Consider the following 16,743-nt stretch of genomic DNA (forward strand, 5'->3'; position numbering starts at 1 on the left):
AGAATAGCACTCGGAAGCCTGTGATGCCCAAAAGGTTGCCAGGTGTAGCAGAAGAACAGCTGCACTTTCCTACTCATGTATGCAAAGATAATATAGCAGTAGAGATAAGTGAAGGGTGGTATGTACCAAATTTACATGAGCGAGTGGCAGAATTTATGGGAAATTGTGGGGTCCGTCACAGTTTTTGTCTGGTCATACTTTAAGGACTGTGAAGGGAACATTACTGTGACCAGAAGGGTCCTTCAAGCACTTGCATATCAACTAAGTTGATATGCAAGACGGATGTGCCTCTTACAAGTACATGTTCGTTGCCGTCTGTCCATTCTCACATTGGCTTGAGGCAGCGCCCTGTGCAAAATATTTCACAAGGTCAGTGTTGGGTAAGAATTGATGGAGTCCCACTGTGTGAGACTACACAACACGCATCTGCTTGGTATTAGGTAACCCACCTTTTGGTATAGGACTGTACAACACAAGTTAATAGTGTAACTGACCTGCCAGGCTCATCTCAAGAGGGGTAAATGTGAGCTGTACAAATGAAATCCGTAAATACAAGTAGCCAAGTAACACTTACACTCAAGGTTTCAGTTATAGTTATTTATTTAAATTAACATCCATTTTTAAATAAGCGTTCTTTAAAAAGACAATTTGTTGTAACATGTAAAAACACTTTAAAATCATTTTCAGAATCAAAACAAGCTTAGTGGATAATCTTTGGATATGCTTCTTACACAATTCCTAAACCCTGAGGTGACTTCAATCGCGAGGACAGTAATGGCATTTATATATCACACTAGTTATACTTGGCAGATTCTGAGGTTGCAGAAAGGAAAGGTTATGGAAGGAAAAAGGATAGACAGTTTCTCAGTATATGTGAGGACAACTAAATCTTCCAATGAAATCTAGATAAGCTTTTCCCAGCAGTAACAGTATACAACAATTTACCACCTATGAGGGACAAACAGTATCAAAGTCAATGGACTAGAAGAGTCTTCAGGGAGCCAGGACAGCCAAAGTCAATTGGGACACAGTCTATGGATTATAGGCACTTCTTAACTCAAAGTCTTGCACAAAGTTAGAGAGCTTGTGGAGGAAAAACAAAATCACTTGTAGGGTCACAAGCTGTTACGCCTGTGAAATGAGAGTCGAGATCAACTCTAAAAAGTAAGCAAATGCAATTCCCAACTGAGAAGAGCGTGGCTACAAGGCAAGAAGGCAAGAACCGCAAACCTAAACAGTATCTCTAGTTTGAAGCAGAGTGCTCCAGCTGGTGCAGACCCTGGTTCCTGAGCCTCAGTCGTGGGGACAAGAGGGAGGACGTCTGGAGGGCTCCTGCGGTGGTACTTGGGCGGTCGTCGGCAGGTACAGGCTCTTTTCGGTTCAGGAGCACTTTGCGGTTTCAGCGCTTAGCAAACAGCACCGTGATGGATCTTGGAAGCCAGTTGGACTCTCTTTGCTCCCTTGGTCCTGCGCTCTAGGGAGGGGACTCTGAATCTGGAGGTCCTGCTTCGGGGATGGTCCTTTAGAGTCTCCTGGAGCTTCTAGCCAGATTCGTTCCATGACAGACATTGCACTCTACTACGGACACTCGACCCCTGGCATTGGGCTTCCAAAGCAACAGAGAGGCACAGCAAGTCGGGGGTGATGGTCCAGTGGAGTTCATCTCTGGGTTAGTTGGTCCCACTAACCCAAGGGGAGAAGTTCCGGAGGAGCTTCTCGGTCGAGGTGAAAGGAGTTGAGCACAGCAGCAGGGCTTCACTCTGCAATTCAAAGGTCCAGGAGAGTGCAGCAAGCTTTGTTCACAGTTTCTTCATCAGGTGTTTCTCCCAGTGGTCTACTCTGCCTGTAGTCCCAAAACCCTCACCTTTTAACCTTTTAAGCAGGTTTCTCCCATTCATGCACAGCCTAGGCTATCAATCACACAGCAGGGTGGCTGTCCTGAAAGAACAGCCATCCAGCAAATCAGGACTTGTTGCATTCAGGCATTCCTAGAGACAAAGGACAGGGGAGTTTTGGGACCCTCCCTCACATCCTGTCCTCCCAGACACACTGGAGCCAGAGGCGGGCTTCAGGGCTGAAGCCTGCCAAAGGTAAGACAAACAAAGGGCTCAAATCTGTCTCAACGCACAAAGTAAAACACAAGAAAGACCACAGAAACAGAAAATGTCAAAAAAAGAAGACCAGGGCCATTTTGACGAAATGATCACCCATGGGTGCTGTACTGCAGCTGAGGGTTCTGCCTGCAGTAGAAAAGCACAATGGTAGGAAAAAGTAAACCATTGCCACCAGCCATTTAAAGTAGTGAGGGTAACATCAAAATGTTACATGAGACTGTGGGATAAGGGACTACTAGGTAACACCCCCAGCACTCCACATAAAATGGGGTGTGCTAGACCTACAAAGAGAAAAGGTAAGGTACATCAATTTCACTTTACTATTCTTGGGACCGGTAGTTCACACAAGAAAAAGGTATTTAAACCCTATGAGAAATCTAAAAGGATTTCTCTGTGCTACTGCACTGAAGGTGATGTGCGTCACCATACAAAAAAAACAGATGCCTATGGAGTTTGGCAGACTCCAAAAACAGTGAAAACACAAAATCCAAATCAGGTAAAAGCACATGAGAGTGAGGAAAAAGGTCTCACTCGTGCCATGCTTAAAATGAAGTCCAGCAAAAGAGCTAGGGGTCTCCAAGGTTGAAGGGAATTAGCACAGAAATGAGAATTCTACCCAACAGGCACCAAACCACCTTAAGTGGGTTCAGGCTTGCTCGCTTGCTAAGCTTTCTGACGCCAATTCTGGGTAAATACTGACACTCACTTAGAAAATCACTAGCTGCCGCTACTGAAAACCTGTACTGCAATGCCCACACCTTCTCAATAATGCCCTCAAGCATGCCTTCTATTCACTTTGAACAAGCAGTGCCTAATGTTTGTGCTCATAATATATAAGCATGTGTATCTGTTCCATAAACTCACGAGGTAACATCACTAATGCAAATACAAAAGGCACATAACAGTTCATTACTGACAAAATGTTGACATGGGTGCCATTTAGGCGTGGTCCTTTTGCAATCCATGTGATTAGTACAGTAGCAAAGCAAGCTTTTGGTGCCAGGGCGTGGGGGGGCAGATAATAGGACACCAGCGGGAGGCTGGGGGTGCACTGGGCACCGAGGGGGAGCCAGGGGGGGCCACCCCCTAGACCCCAACCCCCATGGCTCCACCACTGGATTAGTAATCTACTAAAATGAAGCCTGCCTTCATTTGGAAGCTGTTTTTGCGGGTGTGATCAGATACATTGATACAGCATTGCATTAGGAGCACACAATCTATCAACATTCCATGTCTCTAACGTGATACCAGAGGTCAAAGATCGTATGCAGTCATTCAAGACGCTTCTGCGATTTTGTTGAAATGACAGTATCTTTTGAAAAAGCACAAAATCATGAAATGGGACTTCACCTGAGGACAGCAGCGTAACGTGTATGCATCCTGGACTCGATCACAAAATCTATGACTTTCTGCAAAAAAATAAAATAAGAGGACTGCATTTTTATGGACCTTCAGCTGTCACAAGTCTTTGGATATACGCCCTAAAGTGATAGTTACCTGCAATCTCTGATGGATGATGGTCGGAATCTAAAAGTGACCTGAACCGAGAGGCTACTTCAATCTGTCCTGGATGAGGACGTAGCGCATGAATATCTAGTAAAGGGTTAAAAGGTAAACTATGAGATCATGGTCAAGTGGAGTCCATGAAAGCAATAAGCAGAGGTCGATACCCACCTGAATCGAAGGCTCTGGTGGTTCCCTTCAGCACCTCCAGGGTAAGCGCAGCTATGATGTCCGCCTGCCGGGCGATGGCGCTGGCTCTTTCTACGGCCTCACAGCCGAGGGAAGTGATCATCTGGGTTCCGTTGATCAAAGCTAAGCCCTATGGGAAAGGAGGAAATAAGTGCCAGGTTAATATGGGCCAAGTTTAGTGCTTTCTCTCATCAGAGCTTTGTTGCCTGTGTGGTGGTTAGTGCTATACAAATTAAACATTAAAAGAAATAGAGAAACAGGCATATCAATAAACCGTTTTTTTTTCCAAGACAAGAAGTTCCCTTATCTGGTGATCACAAACCTTTTCAAAATTTTCTTTTTGAATGTACTCCATTTTGCAACTTCTGTAATTTATTTAGTTTGTTGGCTTGTTAGGCGCTTATGCAGCAAATACATTCTGTTTCAAAGTGCCAACAGGGCACCAGGGAGGGAACATGGGATTGCAGTGCAATTAAAATATATTTAAAAAAAATAATACAGTGGGGGAAAAGGGATGGCCGGACCTACAATGCCTTGTGAGTATTCAGAATGTGCAAGTGCAGCAAGGAAGAGGACAGTGGGGTAGGTGCTGGGGTGTCCGTGCTCGTGGGTGAGCCACAGATGAAGTGCAAGGTATGGTAAGTGCTATGCAGCCAGGAGCCGCGCTGGGTGGAAAAAGTGTGAATCTCAAGTGCGGACGGTGCACTGAGGCAAGTGCTGAGGGTAGACAGAAGCTGGGGAGATTGGGTGCGAGTGGTCAGGGGCCCCGAGGATACATAAGGGTCCAAGACACCAATCACAGCAACTGTGAGATTAGAAGAGGAGGGAAAAGGGAAGGTGGCGGAGAAGAGGAGAGTCTTGAGGTGCTTAAGAAACTTAAGAAGGTTCTGCTCAAGAGGGATGGGGAGGCTGTTCCAAAGGAGGGATCCAGCTGAGGAAAGCGAACGACCACCTGCTCTCCGTTTGGCAAATCGCTTTAAAACACAGAAGTTGGTGCCAGAAGAATGTAGAGGTCTAGAAGGAGAGTATTTTGTAAGAGAGAGTTGCAGATAGTGTGGTCCCCAGTCAGCCTTGTGGATGATGCAGAGGGATTCAAATTTGATCTGTGCAGCACCCGGGAGCCAGTGGAGACGTTTTAGGGCAGGAGAGATGCAGTCCCTGGGCTTAAGGCCAAGGATACATCTTGCTGCTCTATTCTGGATTAGCTGAATGGGTCACAGAGTGGAAGAAGGAAGATTCAGGAGGAGGCTATTGCAATAGTCCAGCCCAGAGAGAACCAGGGTTCGGGAAACATAGAGCTTCTGGTGGAAAGTGAGAAAAGGAAGAATTCCTTTGAGAAGGAAAAGTTTAAAGTGCGACTTCTTGACAATATCCTGAGTGTGAGGGAGGAAGGAGAGCGAGGAGTCAAAGAGGACTCCAATGTTTCTGGCTTCAGAGGAAGGAGCAGGGGGAGAGCCCAAGGTGGGAGGTCAGAGAGAAGGGAAGAAGGAGGGAGCAGGGGTTCCAATCGGAAGGATCTCAGTTTTGCTGGAATTGAGGCAGGGATCGTTGGAACTACACTAGGCCTAGATGACAGATAGGCAGTCAGGGATGAAGGAAGGTTTGAGTGAGTCAGCAGGAAGTCTGAAAACGTCTGTACTGCAAGTGTTACGTTGTAGCGGAAGCTGATAAGCTGTTTTCACCTTGCACTTTGTCCCACTGTGCACTTTTCCGTCCCATTTCTGTTTCTCTGGGAGGAACTTACTGCCCGTCTAACTCAGAGGAAACCCCAAGGACCCTAGGGTAGGCAAGCATTCCTGGTGTGTCCTTTGTGAAAACCGATATGGGCCTCATTACAAGTGTAGCGGTCCAGAAATAAGGGTGCCGGTCGCACCATACCAGCACCCATTCCGGACCGCCACGCTACACCTCTGCCTTCCTGGCCCGTTGCGCCCAGCAGATCTGACCTGCCGGATTCAACGGGCCTGGTAGGCAGAGTTGTCATTGAAGCACCAGCACAGTTAGCAATGGTACCAGTACTTCCGTGTCCCCATTCCCATAGAGTCCTACTCCATGGGAATGAGGACTTCCACTTTCTGCCACCTGATATCTGGGACGCCGGGACTTGTAATGTCCCAGTGGCACCGGGAACTCAGGCTGCAGAAATGGCAACCCGCCGGTAGCCCAGTGATGTAAGCAGATGCACAAGCCGCTGAAATTAAAACAATGCATTTCTGGCAAACAAAAACAAAAAAAACGCGTACACATTTTTACCATTGTTAACAGAGTGGAGGACATGGGTGGTTTACAATGGGGTGAGAGAATGTGACTTGAAGACCAGACTTATGACTTGTCCTGGGAGGATAGCTTAACGGCAACGTGCGCGCCTTGCAAGCAAGACGACACTAAGCAACACAGGTTTCATCCCCGGGTCCGCGCTTAGAAACCTCTGGGTGTTTAAGCGCGTTATAAATACGCAACTAAGACAAAAAAAAAAAAACAATTACGCAACTGAAAAAACGAACAATTCCTGTAACAGCGCCTCGATGTCCGCAGGCTGTGTGAGCGCTTTAAAAAAAAAAAAAAACTATTAAAAATGGCATATGTTGCCGGGGAAGGGAGATATAAACCCGGGATGAGGACAGGACAGAATGGAATGGGATGGTGGAGAAATTGTTGAAGATGAAGGGTTGATGGAAAAGTGCTGTAGGGTTGTCCATGAAGGGTAGCAAAAGCAGAGCATTCCAGAGTAGGGGAGCAAGGAGAGTGTGTGAACGGAAATGAAGGGAGTGCAGGGGCAAATCGAGTGGTGGCAAGGAGGTGAGCTGAGGATGATTGTAACGATCAAGGAGGAGAGAGAGAGAGGGGGGAAGAGGGAGAGGCCAATGAGGAGACTGGAACAGTAGTCAATCTAGAAAGGACCGAGGACGAGATTAGCGGTTTTGCAGCATTGAAAGGAAGATGGCGACAGATCTTTCCGATATTGAGGAGGTTGAGTCTAGCTGCAGTGGCAGATTTGGAGAAGTTGTGCGATTGGTCGAAGAGGTCACCAAGGTTACGAGAGTAAGCAGAGTAAGTAAGATAGTCAGGAAAGAAGAGAACAAGATGAATAGATAGCAGTAGAGCAGTTCAGTCTTAGCAGAGTTGGGCATAAGCGAGTGAGAAGGGACGTGTCCCTGCACTTACCTCACCTCACCTAAAGCCTCTGCCTACCCTCCTTTGCTTTGCATTGCAGAAACTACATTTCACATTGGATGAGGTACAGCTCTGCAATGCATGCCAGGGGCCTCAAAATAGTTCTACAAATTAAATATTTACTGCCATCCCTTTTTCTTTGTGCCTACCTGTGTCCCTAGCTTTCAAGGTTCTCCAAGCAATCGCAAGAGGCAAGTGCTTTGGGCATTGTTCTCATCAGTGTGTAAGCATGGAAATTAATTAAATATTCACTTGTATTTTCCCCCATATCACTCATGCCACACTTTCCAGATTTACTTATTTCCTCCACTTTCTCTCCATCTTTACTTTGAATCTTTTTACTTCAATGATCTTTAATTTATTAGAGTAGTATTTATTTGTTGAAGGTATGCGGTGTTTCACCCCTAAATACTTACAAAGACAAACATTCAGTAGGGCAACCCTGAATCAGGTACTGTACATTAGAGGGGGAGTTAGTGAGGAACTAAACAGTGGGTGAAGGGGAGAACATGGTAAAGAAAAACCAGGGACAGTGCAGACAGAGAAGAAATAGTTGCGGGGGAGGCCAACGAATGGGATGTCAGAGTAGTTAAGACAGCCGAGTAACAAGGTCAGCAAGAGGATTTTGTCACCATGAAGTAAGGAAGGACTACATTTTCGGGATATTGTTCCTGTGTACAGTACAGGGTGCGAGCGGGGTATCCGGGAGATGCTTTGCGGCAGTGAATTCAAAGGAGACTGGTAGGAAGTCAGAGATTGGAAGGCAGCAGAGGGATTGACTTTGTTAATCATCAAGTCAACCCCTGTCCCTCCAGCACTTTTAGAGGACAGACGGAGTGCATATAGATGGTGGATTCATTGCAAAGTGAACAGCGATAAAAAGAGGTTTTATTACAGACAGGTTGGGTGTTGCGTAGCCTGTAGTACTCGTAGTTGGAGAGCGAAAGGAAAGGGGAAGGATTACATTGGGGGTTTGTGGGGGGTGAGTTGAAGGGGATATAAGAGATTGGGAGCAGTGGGATGGCCAGGGGGCATTTAGTGGGTGAGGAGGGGGGGGGGGCACACGATTGAAGTAGAGAACAGGGAGGCAGTGATGCAGTAGATTAGCAAGATGGAAAGAGTCCACACAGAGTGAAAGAAAGATAACAGTAGGAAGAGTGAGGTGTGCATTAACAGAAGAGTGAGAGTGAATGCGGAGAGGGAGAAAAGTGTGGATTGGTCGGCAGGGCTGGTTGGGAGAGGGTATAGGGAGTGGTTGTTGCAGGGACGAGTGGATCGGAGGGCCCAAGGCGATCAGATTGGAGATTGTGGCATTCATGTTACTAGAGCTTGTATTTGTCAATGGTACCTACTCAAACTTGCCTTATCTTTAAAGCCATTCTTCTCGTAGTCCTGCATTCTGCACCTTGACTTTCATTTTTACTTGTTTTTCATCTCGCTTTATTATTTTACATGGTACTGTAGTGGTATACAGCTCCGCTACTGTACCCAATACGTTTCCATCCCATCAAAATGGCTGGCAATTGCTTTTTTATTTTTTTGTAACATTTTTTAAAGGTGCCTTGGGGTAACTAGCAGATTTTTCATACTTACTTCATGCAGTATTACCGAAAATCTGCATGTTTACTGAAAGCACATTGGTGGAGGCCTATTAATGCAGAGGCCACTGGATTATTGCTTGCAGTAATGATCATTTCTGTGTGCGGTAATCAGAAGTACAATTAGCAAAACTCGTAATTATGTTCCACCAGTAAGGCAGTGTTCCAATATTTAATTTTTGTAAACCATGTATGTCCATTTTTTTTTGCCAGGGTGACCCTTACGAAGGAAAGCTAAAGCGTCTGCACTTTTGAATTCAGAATTGCCGTTATCATTGAAAAGATTAGATCTCAGTGATTATCATAATATGGATGTTGCAGTCGCACCCGGGCAAGCGCGCTTCGCCATTGAGGTGGCCGGAAACGCGGGTGACAACACACACTGTACCACCCACATTTCTCCAGACCCAAGGCCCTTACCCGGGTTTTGCCATCTTGATTGTGGGGAGGCAGCAGGGCGCCCACGCCCCCACCATTTCCCCCAACCCCAAAGACACACTGTTCACTTCCCCCAACTCAGCCCTACCCACTTACCTGCTGGACCATAGCTTTGTGCTCTGGTCCCGGTGCTCCTTCCCGTCTGCGGTTGCCACAATAGAAATAGAAAAGGTGACTTGGTCCCTTTTCAATTTACTATAGCAGCAATCCTTTTTTGGTTACAACTATTCGCACCCTGAGTGAACCACAGGAAGAATCAGGATGAACCACAGGATGCAAATAGCAGGCACCCATCTGGGGCAGGGGTGCATAAAGGGCCAGTAACGGCTCAGAGCCCTCACCGAGGCAATTGCTTCGCTCTGGCTCACTTAGGCTCAGGCTGGCGGGCCATTACCATCCCTGTATCCCCCCCTAAGTGGGAGGGATTGCCACAGTTTCAAACCAAACACAGTTAATTGCATGCAGCGTTCCAAGATCCACTTACCTCTTTTGGTCGCAAGGATACAGGTTTCAGTCCATGAGCTTCCAGCACCTGGATTAGAGTGAAATAAATAGACATCAGGTGTGTGCATACATTTATGGAACCAGGAAATCACAGCAACAGTAGCATAACAGAACTGCAAAACAGCACGATCTCATTTACACCTCTATGGCGGTAATGTAAACTCCATAGCGGGGCAGGAATAGAATATTAAATTATAACAGAAGTGCATAATTTCAGACGTAAAATTAGATACGCAATATGGACAGTTATGTGCCCAGAAGCCATACGTATAGGGCTGAGCAACGAATGAGTCCATTAAGTGGGATAGAGGCACACAAATGGCTGTATTTTCCACGTGGCCAGCCTATAACTCCGACAAGGGGCTAGATGCTAGACCGTGCCCCTAATATACACAGAAAGAAAAAAGAAATCATGGGTGCCAAGCAACTCCCGTTGAGAGGACGCCCGGGGAAGTGCCTTTTTTAGAGTCCAGGCCAGAGTAGAGTGCGAGCTAGGTGATGATGAAAGCAATGGGAGAGGAAACAGTAGGGAGTCAAGTGTGGGAATGGGGGGCCCAAGTGGAAGGCACGCGGAGGAGCGATAGTCATACTGGCCGCCATCAGGAGCCATAATCGTACTTGCCGATAGCTAGTGGGGAAACGTGGGATTTAGGGATGATTGGCTAGAGAGGAAAGCGGAGAGTGGGACGCCAAACAGCACAACCTCTTGTTAGGGAGAATTCTCAGAAATGTGCCAATGCCCTCCACCTTAGAGACCCCCAGCAACTTTGCTGGATTTTGAGGACTTGATTTTTTTTAACCTGGAAAGAGTGGGACCCTTTTTCCCACTCTCTCATGTATTTTAAAGTGATTTGGAACACTGCGTTTCTTTTGGTTGTGGAGTCTGACAAACTCCATAGGCATCATCTTTTACACTGTGTCACACAGCGACATCCGTGCAGTGACACAGGGAAGTCTTTCAGATTTCCCAAAGGTTTAAATACCTTCTCTTGGATAAACTACTGTTTCCAAGAGCAGTGAAGTGACTTTGACTTTATATTCAGGCAGCCCTCCAAATAGGAGCTGCGGGAAAAGATGGAAAAGTTGGAGGGAAGAGTGGAGGGCCTAGAAAACAATCAGATGAACGCAGACTTGATTGAAATGAAGATGGAAGCTAGGGTGACGGTTATGGAACTGAAGGATGAAGACATGGAATTGAAGATAGACTATCTGGAAAACCGTGAACGGAGAAACAATATCCGAATACCGGGTCTAGCAGAACAGGAAGGAGAGACCCTTGCCCTAGTGGAATGTAAGGTACAAAACATTGTGAAAATCCCCTTCTAGCCTGAAGGAGGGAAGACCGTGCAAATCCAAAGGGCCCACAGAGGCAGCTGGGCATTTGGTCAAAGGGCCGCGTTCCATCATCGTGAAGTTCTTGCACCACGGTGAGAAGACAGTGCTGGCCAGGGCAGGCCGGGCTAGAGAGCTGGCATATAAGGGCTCAAGGTGCAGCTCTTCCAAGACCTCGTTGGATTGACTCTGGTACGTAGAAGAGATTGCCGTTCCCTGACCCAGTGGCTGATTGGGAAGGGTATGAGATGTCGATGGGGCTACCCATTCACCTTGCTTTTTGAAATTGGAAATGAAGATTCCAAAATAACAAATGGGAAAGAAGCCGAGAGGGTTCTACAGCATCTGGCGGTAGGCCTGGATGGGATGAGTGATGCTGGGCGGCAGGATAATCGTGAACCCAGATATCCCGACCTGCCGCTAGGACCTCCGAGTCAACGGAGGGGGAAAGTGGAGAGAACATTTCAGAAATTAAATGGTTCCTCGCCAGTGAAATGCCTGTGATGTGCATCGCATAGACGCTGATGATACGGTTGTGGGACCCTGTAATTCCACTACAGGCATCTGCGATCGGCTGGCAGAGCCCAGCGAGTCATACCGACCCCAAGGTGGCCCTCTGTACGGAGATGGCGCCTCAATGGTGACACTAAAGTGATGTTTATTTCATACATAGTTAATGGGTTATTGTTGTTTGCTGGGAAGGGGCAAGATGTGGGGCAGGGAAGGCAATATTCCTTGGAGTGGCACTGGGTCCAGAGGTGACTGAATGTGAGAAAATGTTGCCAGGGGGTGGGGGTGGAATTTCAGAGAGGGTGCAAGGACCTCAGATGGCTGCGGAGAGGGAAGCTAAACGGGGAGTGCCGATTAAAGATCGGTACATTAAATGTCAAGGGTCTTAACTCCTCTACAAAGTGCTCCCTTGTAGCAAGGGAATTCCTGAGGGCAGGGTTGTATGTCCTCTTTTTGCAGGAGACGCTAGGGAGGGAGAGGAGAGACCACTCCGGGGTGGAGGGATTGGGCAGGTTTACTGGGTGTCGGATGCCTCCAAAAAGGGGGTGGGGGTGCGGGTGGCGGTGGCTTTCCATAGACTTCTGCCTATGGAACATTTGCAGGCCAAGCTGCTCAGGGGGGGTAGACGCCTCACTATTTAAGGGGTATTGGGGGTGGGGTGTACATGGATGCCGTTCGCTGCAGTATATGCACCAAACCAGGAGCAGAAAGCTTTCTACACGCAAGTGCTTGATATGATACTGGGCATGCAGGGAGAAGTGGGTGTTATAGGAATAGATTTTAACTCCTAGGCAGTTGCGTGCCTAGACTGCTTTGCCACAGGGGAGACCCCAAGTGCGGCCAGACAAACCGGGGATGACGCGTTCAGGAGGGCCCTTGAAGGTAGGGGGCTGGTAGAGGCCTGGAGGGCGGCCCATCCGAATCAGATAGACTATCTCTTCCTTTCCTTGTCACACATCTCACGGGTAGGTGAGTGCATGATCCGTCCAATCCGCTGGTCAGACCATGCCATGGTGTGTTTGGAATTGGACGTTGCGGAACTAAACAGGGGGAGTTCCCAATGGCAGTGCAATGACTTCCTGTGGCGAGAGGCTCAGCTAGCCGGCCTGCTTAGCTCTACGGGGGAGCAAAACTTTTGGCTAAATGGCAATGGGGAGGTGGACATGAACACAGTATGGGAAGCCCACTTGGAGGGGCCTGCTTATTAGTGAAGGGGCTTCTAAGAAACAGGACCGTAGGTTGGTTGAGGACAGACTCTGCTAGGGTATCACGCGTCTGAAAGAGTGGATGCACAGGACTGGGCGATATGAAGAGTGGGATGTGGACAGCTTGAAACAGAAGAGAGTGGCACCGAAAGCTGTGGGGGTAGGCGATACTATAAGGAAGCTACAGTTCCTCGAACAGAAATTTTACGAGAAGGGCGACAAGGGAGGAGCCCTTCTTGATGGGGAGACTGTGGGCATAAAGGAGGGGGGGAAATCAAGGGGATTAGAGATGCAATGGGTTTGATAGATACTTACCCAAGTGGCACAGCAGAGACCTTTGCGACGTACTATGAGGAGATGCCTAGACCAAAGAGTGCTATCAAAATATGTGGGACAACTAGAGGTTGAAATGCTTGGGTTGGAGGGATGGGGTTTGATGGAGCTACGGATTACAGAGGAGGAGGTAGAGGGGGCTGTCAAGTGACTACCCAGCGGAAAGGTGCCGAGAGAAGATGGTTTCACGATTGGTTTCTACAATAAATTTGCCCCAGTTCTGGTCCCATACCTGATCCGGTTGTACAGTCATATAATGAACATCGAATAGTGCCTCCCTCCTTCAGCAAAGCTCTGATCGCAGTACTCCCAAAGGAGGGTGGGGATCGTGCCATTGTAGGTCCTACCGCCCAATCTTCTTGCTGAACTTGGATGAGAACATTTTCACTAGAATACTCACTATGAGATTGGAAGGAATTCTGCCTCGCCTGATCCACCCAGATCAGATGGATTCATACTGGGAAGGCAAGGCGGGGAGGCTGTGCGAAAAACCCTAGATCTGGTGGAGCATATACATAGGGAAGGGGGGGTGGGACAATGCACTATAAAATCTAGATGCCAAAAAGGCCTTTGAAAGCGTCAAATGGGGCTTCCTCTTAGAAGTCCTCAGGAGGCGAGGGTTGGGAGCGGTTTCTTGGGGGAATGCTGGTGATCTATACTAACCCAACGGGCAAGGTTGTGAATGGCAGTATGTCCAGGGATTTCCCACTAGGAAGAGGTACAAGACAGGGTTGCCCGCTTTCCCTTTAGCTGTTCGCCTAATCAATTGAGCCCCTCGGAGCCCGGATTAGAAGAGATCGCGGTATAGAAGGAATCCGGGGGGGTACTTGTCTTTCATCCCCTGTCCCCTCCCTGTTGCTTTCTGTGTAAGCGTCTAACAAGTGAACAATAAATAGCATGCAAGCTGTTGCAACACAGATGCAAAATTGCGCAGTCGTCCACATACTGTCAAAATAAGCTCCATGGCCTGGCAGTATGCCCCGGGCCGCTTGTCTAAGATGTACAGAGGGGTGGGCCCATCATGCTGGAGGGGATGTGGACAAAGAGCGGATTACTGGCACATGTGGTGGGCATGCCCAAAGGTACTGGAAAGAGGTGCTGGTATGGGTGAAAGACCTCAATGGCATAGATGGGGTCTGCACCCCCTTGCGGATACTGTTTGGTGTGTAAGAATGCAAGGGAGAGTGGGAACGTCTTCACCCATATGCCAGACTTTTTATTCTTAGCTGCTAGGATATGTATGGTGAGCAAGTGGAAAGGCCCCCGAGCATCCAAGTGAATAGAAGCAGTCATTCAAGGCAATGGAGACTTATGTGATGGAGAATATCACATGGGCCATCCATAACCGGCAGTCATCTAGAGAAACGGAACGGGTACCGTTCATTGGGAAATACGGCTTGCAACCCCCCCCCCCCCCCCCCGACAGCTCTGGTGGATGGAGACATAAATGAGACGCTGTGACTGGGGCCCAGTGATGGGGCCAAACAGATGAAAGGACTAATGTGCCTTCCTGATTTGTGTTTAGTTGCTTTGGGACCCATTGTTGAGATTCTCTCCCAGCCACATACCCATGTTCATGTCTTATAGATTGTATGATCTTTACTGTCTTCCGTAGGAGGGGTGTGGAGGCGATAGTTGAATAGTTTAGGGAGTGAGGGGTTTAAAGTGAAGTACTGCAACAAGCCGCTGAATCGTGATATGGTCAACTTCAAGTTGTACTTGCGCAGACCAAAAATAAAGAGTTAAAAAAATAATAATGACCAGGAGCTACTTTTTGCTTCCCAGGCCAAATGATGCTGAACACACACCTAGGCTAATTTAACTATGTGCATTCCGGACAAACTATAAACAAACATTAGGCCACATCTATAGAACATTTAAAGCAAAAGGAGTAATATATAATGGACAAAGCTATATCTTTACACCTTATGGTGAAGTTAGATTTGCATAAAGCTTGTAGTAGCTCCTTGTTCCCCAGTGTTAACTCCTGGTCCCGGCATTATGCCGGATACCCAGGAGCTGCTTTTAGCTGCTGCTTTTCCAATCTTAATTTCGAGCCCTGTTGCTCATATGCAATTATGTGGGGGATAGATTCTCGATGTTTTGTTTGCAGGGTAGATATTTGAACCTTTGACAATAAGAGTATGTTTTATTTTAATATATCGGAAGACAGGATTATCTTCTGACGAAGAGAAAACATGTGGATTCATGTTACATTCTTTTCTTGAACCCATACATAAACTTATGCTTCAGAAAGGCCCTCAAAACCTGGTCATTCCCTACTGCAACCAGACTAGGTTTACCCATTTCATGCTTTCCTTCATGACACCTAGGCCTTGACACTGTCAATGCCTCTCCAATATACTCTCCTGAGCAAGGTAAACTATACATTCGGAGTAGACCGGACAATCTGACTACATCAAAAGCAAAGCTGTTACGATAGGATTTTCATATTTATGATAAATCTTCCTTACCTGCGTCAACCCTAGAACCTTTTGCTTGGACTTGGTAACCATTTTACCATGTCCCTAGGTGAAGAGGAACCTAGTCGTTTACTCTTTGTATTGCAGCCCTTTATCTTTCAACTTGCCTGAAGGGAGCCCAGTCTCAATGGGGGGCTGTCTGTATGATTGGATGGCCAGACCCCACTTCTGTAAAACGTAGTGAGAGATTCAGCTGTAGCAATTTCCAGCTACCAGGAAGTCTACTTTGTAACCGCAGCTTGCTGTAACCCTTCCTTCCAATCGACCTGGGGATCCCAAAAAGGAAGACCCTGACCCAGGGTCTGGTGAAGTCTACTAGACTCAAAATGCCCTGCATTTTGAGCCATCACGCATCATGCTGCGACCTTGCAGGGCTGTAATATGCCAATACCCTGGGACCTCGAGCCATCATACAGTGCATGGTCTTCTAAATTCCCAATCAAGCTAAAACTTTGGTGGCACCCTTCTGGCTCTCCAGAGACACAATTTAAGTCATTTTAGTCGTCTCCTCACCAGAGTGCTGGGCCAGATTAGAGACAAGAATCCTATCTGCGATATTCAGTCTTCTAATGGCTCCTGAAAAGGGTGCCAAAACCACAGAGACCCATACAGCCCCTAAGGAACTCTTGCCTGGAGTATTCCCCGTTGATCCCATGCTGCGAAATCCCTTCTCATGTCCTGTCTTCAGTCTTCATGACAAGAAATTTATCGAACGGGTAATTGGCTGAAGACCCTTAAGTGTTCCTACTGCAAACTCGTCTTCTGTCCTGAGGTACAGTGTTGGCTGGGGTATTTACTTACCTTAAGCCTGTGTGATTTCTGTATAGCTTTGAGGGGTGATTCATGTGATTGGGAGTACTCTCATCCAGTTCACCCAGGCCCACTGTTGCAATCCTCCTAGGGTGTCCTCACAGAATTCCCTGGCACCTTTCAACTAACTCTAAAGTGAAATACTTACTTGTTTGAAGAGTCTTCCTCTGGGACACTGACTTTGCCTGCAACTGAACCCTATCTCACCCTGCCTACAGCTGGCACCTAGACCACTAGGGTCCCTCTTGCTCCTCCGAGTGAACTCATGCAATAGACTAGGGAAGGACTGGATAAGAAAAGGATTCTGCCTTGAAAAATATAACAAGTGTTTAAATGTATACTTACTTGTGAAAAAGTTGGTTGGTAATTAACTCTGAAAGTCAGCAGTTACAAAGTTTCTTACTTACCTTGAATGTGTGTTGTGCCATTCTGAAAATTATATGCAAGGTTATTTTACGCACCTGTGAATTGGTTATGCCTCTTTCCCAAAAGTAATGTTGTTGGCTTCACTTAACTATTTCTTTCAGAATATTAGTGTGTAAGTTCACCA

The 16,743-nt window shown here is 47.2% G+C and overlaps 1 protein-coding gene across 3 annotated transcripts in view; it reads right to left on the reverse strand.

The window, feature by feature from the left end:
* The window catches only part of HAL (histidine ammonia-lyase), a 146,798-nt gene that overhangs the window by 67,832 nt on the left and 62,223 nt on the right, over positions 1-16,743 (reverse strand). For all 3 annotated transcript variants that reach the window (XM_069629828.1, XM_069629830.1, XM_069629829.1), the window contains exons 10-13: positions 9,501-9,548; positions 3,789-3,936; positions 3,612-3,707; positions 3,465-3,523 (exon numbers count right to left, since the gene is read on the reverse strand). In XM_069629828.1, coding sequence (XP_069485929.1) covers positions 3,465-3,523; positions 3,612-3,707; positions 3,789-3,936; positions 9,501-9,548 — 351 coding nt within the window. The remainder of the gene's footprint in view (positions 1-3,464; positions 3,524-3,611; positions 3,708-3,788; positions 3,937-9,500; positions 9,549-16,743) is intronic.

The sequence above is a fragment of the Ambystoma mexicanum genome, chromosome 12, assembly GCF_040938575.1.
Source record: "Ambystoma mexicanum isolate Mex_15411 chromosome 12, UKY_AmexF1_1, whole genome shotgun sequence".
In the NCBI taxonomy this organism is placed as follows: domain Eukaryota; kingdom Metazoa; phylum Chordata; class Amphibia; order Caudata; family Ambystomatidae; genus Ambystoma; species Ambystoma mexicanum.